We start from the raw sequence: 18,107 nt of genomic DNA, 5'->3' as shown, positions 1-18,107 counted from the left end.
CTATTGTGAGGTAAGCACACCAGTGACTACCACTCAGACACTCTTAATGGGGAAATTCCACAGAGTCTATTTGATAATCAAAGGGATTTATTCTGGGTTAACTCACAACAAGCAGAAAGGAGTTGGTTGCAGAATCCAGGAGGGGTGGGGCACGGTTCAACACAGTTCTCAGGAGAACTCTGCCTTGATCCACAGACCAGCATCCAAGGCCACGAGGTAGCCAAGAGAGATTGAGCATGTACTCATCTCAGGTCTTAAGGGGTCCCCATTTCAGGAGGCAGGTACCTAGGCAGTTACCTGCTGCCTACTAGCGGCGGTACTTCAGGGTAAAGTACAGACAACCACCCCCACATCTCCCTCTTTTGTCTAAGGAAGAAAGTTCTAACCTAATACAAAACTCGTCTTCACCACCCTAGTACTGTGATGAAAACAAATGAACTCTGGTTTAACTTCCAGTACTGAGAGAGACAGAAAAAAAAAAATGAAATTAAGTAGGCAAAGCAATATGGAGAAATGTACAGGTATGATCTATATAAAAAATTTTATGCATGTAGGTGTTTTGCATGAATGTATGTCTGTACACCATGTGTTTGCAGTGCCCATGGAGGGTGTTGGATCCCCTGGGACTATAGTTACAAATGGTTGTGAGCTGCCAAGTAGGTGCTGGAAATTAAACCCAGGTCATCTGGAAGAGCGGCCAGGGCTCTTAACCAATGAGCAATTGCTGTAGCTCCATAAGAATCTTTTTGCTGGGCTGTGGTGGCGCACGCCTTTAATCCCAGCACTCGGGAGGCAGAGCCATGTGGATCTCTGTGAGTTCGAGGCCAGCCTGGGCTACCAAGTGAGTTCCAGGAAAGGCGCAAAGCTACACAGAGAAACCCTGTCTCGAAAAACCAAAAAAAAAAAAAAAAAGAAAAGAAAAGAAAAAGAAAAAAAGTATTTATGGATGATAAGGGATTTTGTGGGTTTGGAAAGGTAGCTGACCAGTTAAGAGAATATATTGAGTTTGGTACCCAGCACCCACATTGGGCAGCTTACAACTACCTGTAACTCCTCCAGCTCTAGGGAATCTGATGCCTTCTGTCTCTACAGGTATTATCCTTATGTATAAAACCACACAATAGACAATCATACATATTTAAACTAAGGGGCTGCAGAGCATTTGCTGTGATTGTAGAGGACCTGGATTCAGTTCCCAGTACTCATGTGGTGGCCCACAGCCAACTGTGGCTCCAGTTCCAGGGCATGGGGGACCTGATACCTTCTGATCTCTGAGGCAGCAGACATGCACATGATGCATGTATACACACATTCAGGCAAAACAATCATATACAAAAATAAATATAAAAATTTATCTTGTTTTAAACTGGTAAGCATTGCAGATGGAAATTCTGTAGACCTCTGTGGTCATCAGCAAATGGATTTTAAAGAGAGAAGATGACTGGCAAATGGGAGAACAGTCAACTTAGGGTATGTGGGTAGAAAAACTGAGTACCACTGATTAAACATGTTGAGTGATGCTGAAATTGTCACTGGAGTGTTATGAAGGACAGCTAGAAGTCAAGAGGGATATTGATGGTCCACCTAGGGGTGACAGAGATCTGCAGTTTAGATCCTTTGGGGGAAAGGGTGGAATTAAAAGCATGTTTAGGGCAAAACCAAAGAGGCAGAGGTGGACTTGCAGCCATTAGCTGAAAGATGGCTAGAGAAGCAGATACTGAGCAAGTGGTAATGGTGGGATCTAAAAGGAACTTCACCATGAAGATTACTTAGACGACATCAAAAGTCTCAGACTCGGTCATGGTTAGGACTAAATATGGTGGTGGTGTCTGAGTGCAATCCTAGTGAACCTAGACGCATAAAACTGGATAGTAAAGTGCCTGTGGCAAGGAGCAGCTGAAATGTTTGGAATGAACTCTCTTTGGAAGAAGTGACAGCATTTGAGAGTGGTGGCGCCAGACAAAGAAGAGCTACCCTGAAGGAGGGAAATGGAGAAAGAGATGTAAACAGAGCCTTCCACCATTCCCATGAACGTCCACGGTGGCCAAGGATTTAGGTCACTTGAGAGGTAAAAAAAAAAGACTTGGTTATCTTCTCTGATTACTTTCAACCTGTCATCTCTGTTTAACAGATGACACGTGTCTAGCCTCAGCATTTCCACCCCATGGAGAAATTTTGGAGAGAGAAAATACCACTAAAGAAAGGAGTAATTTATCAGTAATACAAGGGAGAGGAAATCGGGTTGTGCCCGTTGCTATGGGATTAACTCAAGGGAAGACACACAGTTACTATGTTCAGAAAGAGAAGGTGGTGGGTTCCAGCAGTCTGGCCACACTGGTAGCATCTGAACTTGCAGAGAACAAAACAGGCCTGCCAAAGAGCTGGCTAGCCATGGAGAAAGCAATGGCACCAGGAATTGGAACAGCATGGAAGGAGAGCTCATCACATGAGTGAGTAATGAGGAGGAAAGAGAGAGGCTGAGGATGAAGATGAGTAAAAGGGCCAGAAGTCAGTGTGTGACTGGACATGGGCATGAAGGGACAGAAGCTTTGCATGGCTGTCCGAGATGGGTTTCTGGAGAGCTACTTAGAAGAGTGAGAAGGACATCCAGAAGGTGACCAGGAGTCTTAAATGTAGAGTTCTATGAAATGCTGTGTAACTAGGTAAAAAATAAGGGCTGTTGCATGATGAAAATATGGCTGAGGCCTGGGGGTGTAGCTCAATGGTAGAGCATTTGCGTAGTATGTGTGAGGCCCCAGGTTTAGTCTCTGGTACCCCAAAAAGAAGGGAGAAAATACCTCCGAATGTGATAGACAGTAGGTAGAGTCAGTTATTAAGGGAATGCACACTTGAGACACCAGTGAAGGCTGTGAGATGTCTCTGTGGATAAAAGCCCTTGCCACTAAGCCTGAAGACCTGATCCCTGGGAGCCATATGGTGGGAAAAAAGAATGAGTCCCTAAACGTGTCCTCTAATGTCCACAAGCACTCTATGGCACACGTGTGCATGCACATACACATTCCAAATGAAATGTAGTTTAAAAAGCATCAGCGGTTCAACTACACAATTCACAGTCAGCAGTTGGGAGAACAGTGAATGGGAGTGTGTGGGGGAAATGACTGTTTCACTATTTAGAGAAGGGATGTGGAACTGACAGCATGCAGAACCGGGCCAGAGAGATGGCAAGGAGCATTGCATGGGAAAGACGAAGTTGTAGGAGAGATGGGAGAACATGGCTGAGCAGACCCTACTGGAACAGGAATGTGGTTCACTGGGCAGTGTGTGCTTGCTTAGCATATGCAAGGCCTTGAGTTCCATCCTGAACAAAGAGGCCTGACACACAACTGTTCCCACCCTGTCTGGGTCTCCTTTCAGCTGTCTCCTTTGATCCTTGTGGGTTTGGGGGTTGTTTTAGTCCAGCTCTGGGTTGATGAATGCACAGCCTTTGTGAGGTCCCAACTTCCCCGAGGGTGTGCAGATAGGTAGGAGAGTATTCCTACCTTCACACCAAGTCCCTTCCCATAAGGTCACTGAAACTGCTGTGCTGCTCCCTCCGGTCAACATGTTTGGTCTCCAACTCCCTCATGAAAGTGATTGCTAGGAAATGACTAAAGCTGCCTGGTTAAGAAGCTGCCAGCTGAACCAGGAAGAAGCTGGGGCACTGCACTTGACACCAAAACCTGTTTTTCTTCCACTGTGCCCTACCTGAGGCCATGTTTGCCAGCTGCTCCACGCTGACCCTTGTAAAAGAGGAACCTGCTGCTCCCAAGCTCAAATCTTCTAGATACTAACGTTATCCAAGGTTTAGAAGGCGTCCCAAGCACTAAACGGTCATGTTTCTGGTCTTTCTAGACTTCTTAGTTCTGATCCTGACAGAACCTGATGCCTAGAGGTGGGCACTCTCTCTTCATTGACAGAACAGACAACGTAGAGTTACAAGATTACCAAAGCAGTGTGGCATGGTGCAGACCTGTAATCCCAGCACGCAGGAAGCTGAGGCAGGAAGATCTCCAGTTCAAGTCCAGCCTGGGGACTACACAGTAGGTTCTAAACTAGTTTAGCTTCACTAGAGAGAGGGGAAAGAAATGATACAGCGGTTTCCAGCAGACTTTCATTCAGGGCTTGGCCTGAGCTGAGAAAGAGTACAACGTTCCTCCACTGCTTCTCTCCAGGATCCCGTGAGGAGGGGACCCGCTGGCTCTGCCACCCTGTGGGAAGGATGTGACACTGTGGCCGTGGGAGGAGCCGGCAGCGAGATGCTGGCGAGTGCGGTGGGTAAGCGCGGTGCTCCCTGCGCAAAAAAGCCTAGCGTTTCTGCTCCACACTGCACGACCCTGACTAGCTTTGTGAGTTAAAGACTTCAGAACCCGTGCGCGAGCTTTCGCACATGCGCCTGCCACACCCGGCCTCCAGGCTGCAACTCAAGAGTGCTTGCTGGAGCGTCAGAGGGAGGGAGAACAGCGCGTGCGCCCGCTTTGTGGGCGGAGCCTGGGCGCGGCGGGGCGTGGCCTTCGTCACGCGCAGCCCCGCCCCTCGGTCTCCGGGAGGCGGCAACCGCTTCTCCTTGTCTCTTCCCGGTTGTCGGGGACTGCCTCACCTCGGTTCTCGGTGACCATGGGGGACCCCAGCAAGCAGGACATCCTGGCCATCTTCAAGCGCCTGCGCTCGGTGCCCACTAACAAGGTAACGGCCGCAGGCGGGCTCGGGACCCCGCGGCTCGCTGGACCCCGGTGTGGCCACGGCCGTGGGAGGAGCCGCCCGGCCTGTGACACGTCGCACTGTGGGCCTGGCAGCCGCCGCTCCCCAACCTTCGCCAGCGAGGGGCGGAAGAGGGGGTGCACACGAGGGGCTTGGCAACCGAGTACTGGGTCCAGTGAGAGCCTGGCCAGAGGCCCTAGGGGCGCAGGGAGGACGTGGGACGTGGACATCTGGAGGATGTATAGAACCCAAAGGGGCAGAGCACCTGGGGACATAGAGAGTGCTGGGGCTTGGACATCTGGAGATGTCTAGGATAGGAGACCAGTGCATCTGGGGGCAGAGAGAAGAGTGGGGTATGGGCCTCTAGGGGTGTCCAGAACCAGAGTACCTGGGGGCTCAGAGAGAGAGCTGGTTCATGGCATCTGGGGGTGCCTAGGTCTGGAGACCAGAGCACCTTGACCCCAAATCACAGACAAGGTGGAGTGGATGGAGCAGGGAGTGGAAGCGTGTCTGACCGTTGGATAGTTGGGCTCTGAGAAAGCTGGAGAGGCATACACTCTGACTCCCGTGAGCTAAGGGTGAATGAACCCTACAGACACCTAGACCCAGGGGGAAGCATGTCTAGGGGTCAGAACACTAAATGTTCTGGGCTCTGGGAAGGAAGGACTCTCCCCACCATGGACCTTGTCTTGAGTGTTCTTCAAGGCTGGGGGACCTGTTGGATCCTGGTCCCCATTGTCCTTTGGTGGCATCCCGTTTCCCAGTCCAGTAAAGCTAAAAGTTCTCTGCCCTGGCTACCAGCTTTCTATGTTCCTAAGGAAGTCCACCAAAGTTCACCTTCATCCCTTTGGAGGTTGAGGTCCGCCCCTCCAAGTTTTTCTCCCGTAAGTGTCCCCACCCGCCCTCACTGTGCCTCATAACGTTTAGCATGTGGCTGGCTGGCAGTGTTGTTTTGATACACAGGGTTAAGGTGACCACTTCCTTAGGATGACGGAGTAGGGTGGAACCTGGAAAGTACAAAGGGCTGTCGTGTCATTGTGGACTTCCCCACCCCTCTTGGAGTTCAGTCTGGTCGGTCTCTGCCTCCACCTCCAAGGAAACATCTGTTAGTGAGCACAGCCACGAGTCCTGAATTGGTGGCATAGAAAGTTCTAGTGTTTTACAAAATTCAGGCATTTTAGGTCTTGATGGTGGAAGGGACTCCTAATTTTTATAGCCTTCTAGTGAAGGAAATGGTTAATTGGGGGTGATAATGTCTGGTGGGTGTAAGAAAGAGGAGACTAGCTTTACTATTTACTACTTTGATTTTTTGTTTGTTTGTTTCAAATTTAGATTGATCTGTGTATATCAAGGACTTGCTTGTTACCACACACAAGTTTGGATCTGGAGCTGGTGGGGTGGAGAAATACATATGCTACTGCTCTTTCTCCTAATCACACCAATATGTATTCTCTTTGAATTCCTCAAAAAGACTCTGCTAACTAAGGAAAATCAAAAGCAAGAAACAAAAACCAAAGGGGAAGATGCCCTTTTTAAATAAAAAGTCAATGTTATGATACCAAGAGACACTTTTTAAGGAACCCACGTGGGCTTGCTTGCATATTAAACTCCATATTAGTTGGTCATGATGGCACCTACTGTAATCCCAGTACTTGGGAGGTGAAGGCAGGAAGATCAGGAGTTCAAGGGCAGCTTCAGCTCTATAGCAAGTTCTGGCCTGCCTAAGCTACATGAGACTCTCTCTCAAAAAATGAAAATTACTGTCCAACGGGGCATGATGGTACCTACTTGGGAGGCTGAGGCAGTTGGATTTCCGATAGTTAAAGGACAGCTTGCTACTTGGTGGCTTTCTAGTTACTCTGTGTCACAAAGTGAGACCTGCCCCCAAATGTACACCCACATTGTATATGGGGGGAGGGCTGCTATGTCCTAGCTTTACTGCCCTGAAGCACATCCCCTGTTCACTTTGCACTTTGTTTTCATTGTCTGAGAATTTATGAACTGGTTCTAACTGAAAGGGTGGTTATGAGGATTAGATTAGATGATCGAGAAAAGTCTGGCATGACACTAACCCCCAGGAATGCAGCCATTGCCCTTATTCTAGAGAGTACACCTGTGGACATTTTATCTTCTGTAATAGGATCCCCCCACCCCCAGACAAGGTTTCTCTGTGTAGCCCTGGCTGTCCTGGATCTCACTCTGTAAACCAGGCTGGCCTCGAACTCACAGAGATCCACCTGCCTCTGCCTCCCGAGTGCTGGGATCAAAGGCGTGCGCCACCACCGCCCAACTTGTAATATGATTTCTAAAGCAAGATGCCAGAGTAGCTTCTGGTCATGTCTCATTGCACTTGGCTCTCCTTTGTGATCTTGGCTTGAAGCCGTTGACGATGAAATGGCTTGAAGCCATGATCTGAACAATGGTGAAAACTAGTTTTAATGGTCGATAAGGACTGGCCAACAATAAGCCCCCTCCCTTTAGGGGTAATGCTGGGGTTTGAACCTAGGGCCTTGTGTGTTCTACACAAGCCCTTGCTGTTGAACTGTAGCTCCATCTCATTTTTGTTGTTGTTGTTTGTTTTTGAGACAGCTTCTCTCTGTGTAGCTAGCTTTAAACTCACTATGTATCCCCAGGCTGGCCTCGAATTTTGCATCCCTGCTGTCACAGCCTTCTGAATGATGAAATTACAAGAGTATGTCATTATTCCTGGTTTAACAACATTTTTTTAAAATGCTTCGGTTGAGGCAGGAGTTGGCAAATGTAAGGCTAGACCACATAGCAAGGTCCTTTCACAAATGAAAATTAAAAAAGTAAATAAATAAGTACAATATGTAAAGATTCATCTGAGCTTGTAAGGCATGCCCTATAAGTAAACTTTGCTTTGTAGGGCTGTCGGCCTGATGGTGCTGTATACTTTTGATTCCGACACCTGGAGGGAGAGGCAGGAGGATCAGGAGTTCAAAGTCATCTATAGCTACAGAATAAGTGTCATCCTGAGTTCCAGGATACTGTCTATAAAGGGGAGAGGCTATTTTTTTTAAAGGAGCCCTAAAATACATAAGTCACAACAGACAAAAGGGAAGCAGCTAGATTTACTTAACTGGAATTCGCTGTCCAAATTCCCTTGGATAGGATGATAGTCTACTTGGGTGAATGATCTCGGCTCACAAGCTGCTCCTCTGGGTTACATAGACTGCTCTCGGGGTTGTTCAGCACTGTGTTCCATTGCCCTGTAAGGCACTGAGGACATTCACTCTGAAGGTGTAGACCTGACACATGCCTTCGAGGAGCCTGCAGTAGGGGATGGAAAACAAGTGGGGCTGGAGAGATGGATCGGCAGTGAAGAGCGAGTGCCGCTCTAGCAGAGGACCCGAGGAAGGTTCCCAGCCCCCATGCCAGCTGGCTCACAACCGCTTGTAACACCAATCCCAGGGCATTCAATGCCTCTGGCCTCCGAGGGCAACTACTCATGCATATATACACAGACAATTAAAAATAAAATATATCTTTTAAAAAGTAGATGGGGGGCTGGGCGATGGTGGCATACACCTTTAGTCCCAGCACTCAGGAGCCAGAAGCAGGAGGGTCTCTGTGAGTTCGAGGCCAGCCTGGTCTGTAGAACAAGTTCCAGGACATCCAGGGCAACACAGAGAAACCCTGTCTCAAAAAAAAAAAAAAATAATAATAATAATCAGTACATAGGGGGAGGCCGGGAAGATTGCTCAGTGGTTAAGAACACTTATTGCTCTTACAGAGGACCTGGGTTTGGTTCCTGACACCTACAAGGTGTCACAACCACCCATAACTCCAGTTCCAGAGGATCCAGTGCACTCTGTGGCCTATAAGGACATCAGGCACACATGGTGCACAGATACATATCTATGACATTCATAAAATAATGTTTAAAAGTAGATGAAGGACTTCATGTGTTGTGCTCACTGATACGGGAGACATTGGTTAAATCCTTAGGCGTAGTTGTCAAGAGCACAAACCACTAAGGGTCCAGTACAGCTGAGACAACCTTGAATTTCTGATCCCCGGTCTCCGCTTTCCAGGCTTGCCCCACCACTCCTCTGGCTCCTATGTCTGAGCTCTGATTGTTTCCTTATTCTCTCTGTAATGATGGTGAAGGCCAGCTACTAATTTGTAAAATGCAGAAAATAGAGAGGTCATGCCCTTGTTTGAAAAGCATCAAGAATTTTAACACATTCAGCCTGCCACAAGCCCGCTAAAGTGGCCGGAGACTTCCCAGGAGTTACAGGCAGGGGAGCGGCTGAGGCGATGCACCCCTTCCGACAGATTTTGTGAAGGCATTGGCATGGCTGTCAGTATTTCCCTAAGAAATTTCTCATCATCAGGCCAAACACTATCAGCCAAAAGGTGTTTCTTGTTCTCCCCGCTGTGCACCAAATTCTCCTTAGAAAACTACATCTCTGCTTTTGTCTGGGATCACATATCAAAGCACAGCCCAGATCCCATTTCTTCTCCCATGTATGAGTCTCAGCTTGCCTGCCCCGGACTGTTCACAGCAAAGCTCTGCTGCCACCGCTCTCCAGGGGGCCATGTCCTGTCTTTGACCCTGCGCAGAAAACCTTGTCTTACACGATCACCTAAAGCCATACGATCACATAATGAGCTGTCCTGCCTACTAGGCTGTGGGGGCCGGAAGACAGCACAGGGTAGGAAGTGCACAGTAAAGTCGGGCGAGTGAGCAAGGCCCAGGCCACTCGGTGTCCCCTCCGAGAAGCTCTTTACTTCCAGCGCTGTTTAATGTCTGTGTCCATCTCTCCCCATGCAACCAGCCCCTCCCAGGCCAGCATGTGGCCTGGCGGGGACCAGGTCTCAGTATGCACTGGTGGATTGATGATGCCCTCTACTCCTCTGTACCTTGGCTTCTGTTACAGTGTCTGACACGTAGCCCAGTGAGTCACTCTCGGTGCCCGCTCTCAATCCACACCCACTATCCTTGGGCTGCCTGAGTCCAGCGTGCTCACAGCCTTCAGCAGCTTGTAGTTTCTCTTGTTTCCCAAGGCCAGAAGCAGCTTTTTTCCTGAGGGTAGTTTTTACTTTGTAAAATGTGTCTCAAGTGTGTTGAGGGGGAGCTGAAAAAAATTAAAGATAATTTCCCGTTTGTGGAAAATTTGTAGTTGCTGTTCTGACTTGAATTAACTGTAAACATTAAATTCTGTGGAAGACACTGTGTAATTATTTATTTATTTTGTGGTGGGGGTCACACGAGTACCATGGTATGCATTCCATGGCCTGCTTGTGTAGGACAGAGGACAACTTGAGGGATTCATTTCTTTCCTTCCACTATGTAAGATCCGGGAATTGAACTTAGGTCATCGAGCTTGGCAACAAGCACCTTTACCCAGTGAGCCCTCTTGGCGGCCCAGCACTGTGTATCTTCAAGTGTGCATGTTACCAGATAGTGTTTTCTCTCGTCGTCGTTGAAGGGTCTGGCGGCAGTTTCTGAGCTGGCAATAAGTTGGTGTGCTGTTTACTCGGTTAACAAACATCTCCTGAGTGCTTATGAGAAAGGACTACTTCACGACAGTCCGTGGGAGCCAAATATCCAGAGCTGTTCAGCCAGCACTAAACACCTGTGCTAGAGAAAGCAGGTGACAGGGAAGGCCCGGCCCTGTAGGGACGCCCAGTGCCCACACACAGAGCAGAGGACACTTTCTGTCATTGTGACCTGTGTGTCTAATAGTTCTCAAGGTGACCTGGATAGGGGGTTGCCATGTTTCAGAGCAGCGTGTTGGAGTAACTCCCAAACTTAGCATGTTCCATCCACAGACATGCTCGCCCCCATGGATTCTGAGGTCAGGAACCAGGAGTGACTTGACTGGCTGGGTGTGTCATGTCTGTGATGCTGTAGAAGTCATCTGAGCAATCGCTCCATCTGCTGGTGTGGGCAGGCCTCCACTCTCCACAGCTGTTCAGCTAGGGCCTCGTCCAGCTCCTTGCCACTTGAGCCTGTCCGAGGGGCTGAGTGGCCTTGAGAAAGTGTATCTGGTTTCTCCCAGAGGCAGTGACCCTTAGCCACGAGGCCAGAGTGTTTAGCCTAACCTCAGAAATGGTAGATCACCCTCCCGCCTCCTGCTACAAGGCACCTTGGTAAAGTGAGGCAGAGATTGCACAGGATATGAGTATTAGGAGGTGGAGGATGATCAGGCATCTGGCTAGTGTACCCTCCTTCTCGGGCAGAGAGGGAGTCACACCCAGAAGCCTGTTATGTGGGACTCAGCCGCTGCCCAGGTGACGGTACCAGACAGAGTCACATTCCTCACTGGCGTGTGTTTATGTGCCAAGGGTTCTGACTGAGTTCAGAGATAAGTGGTGTTTGAGAATCTATAGTCTCTTTACTGGATTTAATTAGTGTAGTTATATATCGCTATCACTATTATTATTGTTATCATTATGAAAGGAATGTGAGAGTTTTGAAAACCTAGGTGACATCTTTTCCTGTGTATGTGTGGCCATGTGATGTGTGGGCACATGTGTACACGTGTGTGTGGAGGCCAGAAGAAAGCCTCAGCTGTCATCCCTCAAGTGCCATCCATTTTGCTTCTTTGAGGCAGGTTCTCTCCCTGGCTTGCAACTTGGCAAGTAGGTGAGTGTCTCGTCTCCCTAGCAGCATGCAACCACAGCCAGCTGGTCCCCGCCCCCTGTGGGCTCTAGGGATGGACTGCAGGTCTTCATGCAAGGCCAGCACTCTATGGACTAAGTTTTCCCAGCCTCTAACAGCCAAGGCGGAAGGTCTCAAGGCTGAGCTGCCTCCGTCAGGCCTGCACGCTGGCCTCCTGGATGACTCATCCGCTGATGTCAATTAGTTGCTAACCACATCTAATGTTTTTTTCTCTCAGGTGTGTTTTGACTGCGGTGCCAAAAATCCCAGCTGGGCAAGTATAACCTACGGGGTGTTTCTTTGCATCGATTGTTCAGGGTCACACCGGTCACTTGGTGTCCACTTGAGTTTTATTCGGTAAGTGAACTTTCTTTCCCTCGCTGGCTGGGGAAATTGCACAGTTGCATGCATGTATACGGTATTTGTCTCCCCGCTGAAACACAATATTGGCAGGAATAATTGAAAGGAGAAAGTGCTAGTCATCTGCTTTCGTCTGAGACCCTGGCTCCAGGATGTTTGGAATGTGCGATTGTGTCCTTGTCTTTTTATTTTATTATTGATATTATTACTATTACTATTATTACTAGTTTCTCGAGACAGGATTTCTCTCTGTAGCTCAGGCTGGCCTGGAACTCAGAGATCCACCTGCCTCGCCCTCCTAAATGCTAGGATTAAAGGTGTGCACCACCACCACCCAGCTTCTTTTTGTTTTTTTATTTTATTTACTTAGTTCACTTTTATTTTTTGAAACAGGGTCTCATTATGTGTAGACTAGGCTTGCCTTGCAACTGACAGAGATCCATCTGCCTCTACTTTCCAAGGATTGAGATCAAAGGTGTCACCATGCTTGGCCCCTTATCTCTTCCTTAAATGCTGAGGGAGCTAATGGCCAGTCAAATTTATTTATTTGTTTGTTTATTATTTATTTACTCCAGTTTTTCTTACTGTAGTAAGATACACAAAGCATACAGATATGTAATTTGTGTTTCTTCATATACAGCTCAGGGTTCTTAAATGTCTTGACCTGTGACTGTCATGCCTATCTTAATTATTTTTGCTTTCTCATTAGTGGGCATTGAACCTAGGGTCTCATGCTTACAAGGGAAACACTTTACCACTGAACTGCAGCCCCAGCCCTCCACCCATCTACTTTAACATTTTAAATTTTTTATTTATTTTTATGTGTTATGAGTATTTTGCCTGCATATATGTCTGTTCATCCTGTATGTGTCTGGTGCCTATGGAAGCCAGAAGAAGGCACTAGATTCCCCTGGAACTGGAATTACAGAAGGTGAGGTGCCATGTGGGTTCTGGGAATCAAACCCAGGTCCTTTAGTCCTCTGCAAGACCAATCAGTGCTCTTAACCACTGAGCTCTCTCTCCAGCACCCTCTCCCCAAGCTCCTGGAACTCGCTTTATAAAGCAGGCTGACATCATCAGATTCACAGAGGTCTGCCTGCCTCTGGCCTCCGGAGTGCTGGGATTAAAGGCCTAGCTGTGCTGGCCAGTTTTATGTCAACCTGACACAAGCTAGCATCATTTTGGAAGAGGAAACCTTGATTCAGAAAATGCCCCCACCAGAATGGCCTGTGAGCAAGCCTGTGGTGAATTTTCTTAATGCTCCCCCTGCTACCTTTAATCTCTATGATTTGCCGACTTTAATAGCTCCTTGTTCTAGTTTCTAATCTGTTGCTGTGATAAAACCATCTCCAAAAGCAACAGAAGGAAGAAAGTTAATTTTGGCTCAGGGTTTCAGAAAGAGTCCATAATGGTGAAAAAAATTTTCCCAGCAGGAAACGAGGCCAGCCTGACCGTCAGGAAGCAGAGAGAGGCCAGAAAGTGGGGTGAGGTTATAAGAACGCAAGGCCCACCTGAGTGACACCCTCCAGCAAAGCTCCACCTCCTAAGGGTTACATAAACCTCATAGCCTCCCCCGACAGCAGCAGCAGCACCAGCTAGGACCAAGGACGTTAACGCACGCGCCTGAGGGGACCCTGACTAAACCCCACACCTCATGTGAGCAGAGCTGGGATGCCTGTTTTTGCTGGCTCATTTCCCTTGGCTCACTCTTACCAAGGCTCATCCATTTTTCACAGTCAGGGCTCCGCTCCTTTGATGAGACTGAATAATATCCCAGTCATCAGCAAACACTGATTTGCTTCTCTGTCCGGCTATGGAGAGACTCTTGGGCTGCTCCCACATTGTAGCTCTTGAGTAAAGCTGCCTTAAAGTACACACATCACACTGGGAACTGTTCTGAGTCCTTTGGGGCAGTACCCGAAGTGCTGTTGATGGCTCAGGTGGTGGTCACGTTCCTCCCACTGTGAGGAAGCCCTTCCTCTCACAGAATGGCTGGGCATCTGACCTTCCCACCAGCAATGCACCAGGGTTCCAATTTCTGCTCATCTTGTCACTCGACTGCCTCCTTTCCTTCCTCTTCCTCTTTTCTTCCTCTTCTTCCTCCTCATTTCCATCCTCCTCCTCCTCTTCATCTTCTTCCTCTTCCTTCTCCTGGTCCTGCTCTTTTTTCTTTTCTGTGGTGCCAGAGACCAAACCTGGGCCTCATGCATGCTCGACCCTAGGCCGGCACTCCCTCCCTCCCTCCCTGCCTCTCTCCCTGCTGCCCCCTCCTTTTTTAAATTAACAGTCATTGGGTATGATGTGAATCCCCTGTGATTAGCACTGAGCGTCTTCTCATGCACTGTGGACCATTTGAGTGTCGTCTTTGAAGACTTCCTGCCCCAGTTCTTGCCTGGTTTAGACTAAGTTGTTTACTGTGTTGGGTTTTCAGAGTTCTCTTTGTTTGCTGTATTTTGATCCCCTATAACAGAAACAATCTGAAACTGTTTCCTCCCATTGGATGAATGTTTCTGTAGTCTGTTTTTTGATACACCTGTTGGAAACTTTCCTGAAGTCCAGTTAGTGTGAGTCTTTCAGATCCTTCTCAAAGAACGAGCACCGAACCCACTGCGATGAGGTTTTATCCTGTTTTTCCCATAGTTTTGTAGTTTTAAGTCTTACATTTCTGTCTTTAACAGTTTTGAGTTTTGGTTTTGTTTCTTAGACAAGGTCTCACTGTCTAGCCCTGGCTATTCCTAGAACTCTCTATGTAGACCAGGCTGACCTCAAACTCACAGAGATTTATTTGCCTCTACTTCCTGAGTGCTGGGATTAAAGGCATGAGTTAATTTTTGTTTATGGAAATAGCTAAATATATAATATTGTGTGTGTGTTTGTTGGTGTGCAAGCCCCCTTGGTACAGAACCAAGGACCTTACATGTTTACAGTGCCACACCAATGAATGTTAGGCAATTGTTCCCCAGCCTCTTTGCACTTTTATTTTGGGCCAGGCTTTTATACTTTGCCTGGGCTAGCCTTGGACTTGAGATCTTCCTTCCTCAGCCTCCTGAGGCACTAAGACCACATATGTGAGCCACCAGCACCACCAGATTTACTTTTAAAAATGTTTTTCCCATCTCTGTGAGTTCGAGGCCAGCCTGGTCTACAGAGTGAGATCCAGGACAGGCTCCAAAACTACAGAGAAACCCTGTCTCAACAAAACAAAACAAAACAAAAAGTTTTCCCAGATCAGTCATTAGCTGTTCATATATGATACCACACCCTGTCCAGAGCAGAGGAAGGCCCCTCCTTCTGCCTGGGGCTGTTCTGTCCTTTTCTGCTTTCCAGGTCCTCTCCTTATCATCTGGCCTGTCCTCTTACTCACCTCTAAGGCACATGCCCATGTACATAGTTCCAGGAACTGGGGTAGGAGGAGAACTGGCCTGGACCAGGAACCTGGGCAGCTAGGTCTGTTGGGCCTATGCAGGTTCAACCATGTCCTTTTAAAGGTCAGATAAATGTAACGGTATGAGTCACACTGATGGACAATTCAAAAAATAACAACTAAAAAGCACCGAGCCAAAGGGCCACTACCTAGGCTGTGGACAGGAGAAAGCCCAGGGCACTTGTTACCCAGGACAATCGCTGCTGAGTTTAAGGCCAGCCTGGTCTACATAGTGAAATCCAGGCCAGCCAGGACTACACAAAAAGACCCTGTCTCAAAATCAAACTAGCAAACCATCACAAGACTGGCAAGGTGGCACATACAAGGAATCCTAGCCCTGGGGAGGCAGAGGGCATCACTTGATTCATAAGTCCAAGACCAGCCTAAACAACCTCACATCCCAACTCAAAAGGGAAAAGTCTAAGCAGCACCCACATATGGAAGTGAGGCGTGGAAGCTCCTGCTCTGGGTCCCTCCTCCTTCCTCTCCACCAGCCAGCCGCACACGTGCACACTGATGAGTACCAACACACCCAGACAATCGGAGCTTTTGCACGTGATCAACCATGAATAGTGTGCCATGGCTGGTATATTTAACCAAGTGGAGTTTGTGTTTCTAGGTTGCATTTCAAGGTCGTGATTTTTACAGGGGACAAAATAATTTCTAACCTGTCTTTGGTCGGCATCCAGTGAAGCAAGTTAGGAATGTACGTATAGACACCAGGCATGATACTTGGGGCCCAGCATTAGCAGTGGCTGGAATTGCCCTGGCCCTGCCCAGCGCCCATGGTGGGGCTGTTCACAGAGCTTCTCATCCTCAGCTTGGTGCCTCTCAAAGGACTCAAGGGAAGAGCCTTGGCCTGACACTAGCATGGAAGGAGACACTGGCCTTGAAGGGAGCACGCTTGCACGCTGGAAACAAATGACCTGCCATGGCACTCCTTGGAACTGTCCTGGGGTTCCTTCCCATGGTGACTGTGGGAAGTCTTCGTTAGCATTCATTCTGACACACATTCCAGAATCGACTTAAATACTCTCCTTACAAAAGTGCTGGGTTCAGTAGCCATTAGTATAGCAAGGGAGACCACTGTCTCCTTAACCTCCTGCCACCTTCTTGTTACCCATTGGTTAACAAGAGCACTTTTTCCTCAGCACTCAGCTTTCATAGGACTCCATGCAGGGTGGCAGTTCTTCCTGTGGGAGTAGGTGCTGCCCAGAGCTCCTGCAGATGGTGCTCAGGCCTCCACCATCAGAACCTTTTGTTGTGGGAATCCAGGGTTCCAGGGGAATTTCTGTTAACCCGGTTAAAGATCCATGCTTAAAGGAGCTGGAGAGCTTGCTCAGCCGTTAAGAGTATTTGCTTCTCTTGCAGGAGACCCAGGTCCAGTTCCAAGCACCTGTAACCCCAGCTCCAGGGGATCCATAGGCATCTATGTGACATATACTCACACAACACACATGTACATAAATAAAATAAATTTCAAAGGAAAAAGGAAGGGGATGGAGAGATGGCTCAGTGGTTAAGAGCACTTGCTGCTTTTCCAGAGGACCCAGGCTTGGTTCCCTAGCACCCATGTGGAGGTTCACAACTGTGTGTGACTTCAGGGGATCAGACTCCCTCTTCAGGCCTCCACAGGACCAGGCATACATGATGCACAGGCACACATGCAGGTAAAGCACCACATGTAGCAGCCACAGTGCTCACCCTGAGCTCAGTCCCACCCACCCTTTGGGGTTTTTGAAACAGGCTCATGTGGAACTTTGGCAAGGCTCCAACTTAGAATTCTCTTGCCTCTGCCTGCTGGGTGTGAGGATTGCAGGTACACACCACGGTCCCTGACTGCACAGAATTCCCTAAACCCCAGAGCTCTAGGAAGCCTTTTGAAAGCTTAGTTAGCAGTTGATGCCATAGAAGGAAAGTTTTCACACTGCGGGATCTTGTTTCCTCCCAGATCCACAGAGCTGGATTCGAACTGGTCTTGGTTTCAGCTTCGATGCATGCAAGTTGGAGGGAACTCGAATGCTGTAAGTCCCCAGACTTGCCCTTTCCTCCTCTTTACTGAAGTTCAAGCCCTATGTGTTTGCGAGGCTCTGGCGGGGCGGGGCAAAACAGGCTCAAAGGCCAGAAGCATCAAAGGTGTTTTTATTCAGAGTACCTGTTAGGCTGGATGCTGTGTGTCTGGTAACAAGCCAACTTACCCCTCTTGTGGCAGAGTTGAAGCACAACTGAAGAAACAAATTGACAAGAATATACTGGAGTGTAAGTGCTTTAAGGAAACTGAAAGCAAGTGAGAATTTAGAAGAACTGGCATGCTTAAAAAAACAAAAGAAGGGACTGGAAAGACGGCTCAGTGGTTAAGAGCACTCGCTGCTCTTCCAGAGGTCCCGAGTTCAATTCCCAGCACCCACATGGCGGCTCCCAATCATCTATAATAGGATCAGATGCCTTCTTCTGGCCTGCAGGAATACATGCAAATACAGCACTCATATACATAAGTAGATAAATCTTTAAAATAAAAAGGAGGTTTTTACCCTTGAATGGGGAGCCACTGTCCTTACACTGGAGTGTGTATATTTACATTAATTAGAGAGAATCAGGTCTCTCAAGTGGTAGACTAGAAACCCTTTCAAAGTAGCTAGTGTGTGTGTGTGTGTGTGTGTGTGTGTGTGTGTGTGTGTGTGTGTGTTGGGGGGTCATTTTCTTCAGTGGTGTGGCCATGGGGTAGTTGTACAGGCTCCAGTAAGTAGCCTGCACCCATGCTGGTGCAGGCATCAGGGTCACACGAAAAAGCAAGCCCTGCAGCAGGCATAAAAGAAGAAGGACTTGTGGGAGTAAGCAGCTTGATGGAGAGAGTACAATAGAAGGTGAAGATGACCCAAACACATGATACACATCATGAGGTTGTCAACAACGAAGAAATTCTAGCCCAAAGGGCCTTTTGAGACACTGACACTCCCCTCCTTTCCAAACGGTACCGACTGGTGACTGGCGCAC

The 18,107-nt window shown here is 48.2% G+C and overlaps 1 protein-coding gene across 1 annotated transcript in view; it reads left to right on the top strand.

The window, feature by feature from the left end:
- The first annotated feature begins 4,513 nt into the window (after positions 1–4,513).
- Arfgap3 (ADP ribosylation factor GTPase activating protein 3) overlaps positions 4,514–18,107 on the top strand; it is a 52,477-nt gene continuing 38,883 nt past the window's right edge. Inside the window, exons 1-3 of the mRNA XM_036208799.1 lie at positions 4,514–4,683; positions 11,568–11,686; positions 17,065–17,137. Of these exons, the coding sequence (XP_036064692.1) occupies positions 4,615–4,683; positions 11,568–11,686; positions 17,065–17,137 (261 nt within the window). The 5' untranslated portion in view covers positions 4,514–4,614. The remainder of the gene's footprint in view (positions 4,684–11,567; positions 11,687–17,064; positions 17,138–18,107) is intronic.

This window comes from Onychomys torridus, chromosome 16, assembly GCF_903995425.1.
Source record: "Onychomys torridus chromosome 16, mOncTor1.1, whole genome shotgun sequence".
NCBI classification, from domain to species: domain Eukaryota; kingdom Metazoa; phylum Chordata; class Mammalia; order Rodentia; family Cricetidae; genus Onychomys; species Onychomys torridus.
Note: the sequence above shows the minus strand (reverse complement) of the source record. Positions and strands in the feature narration are given on the sequence as shown.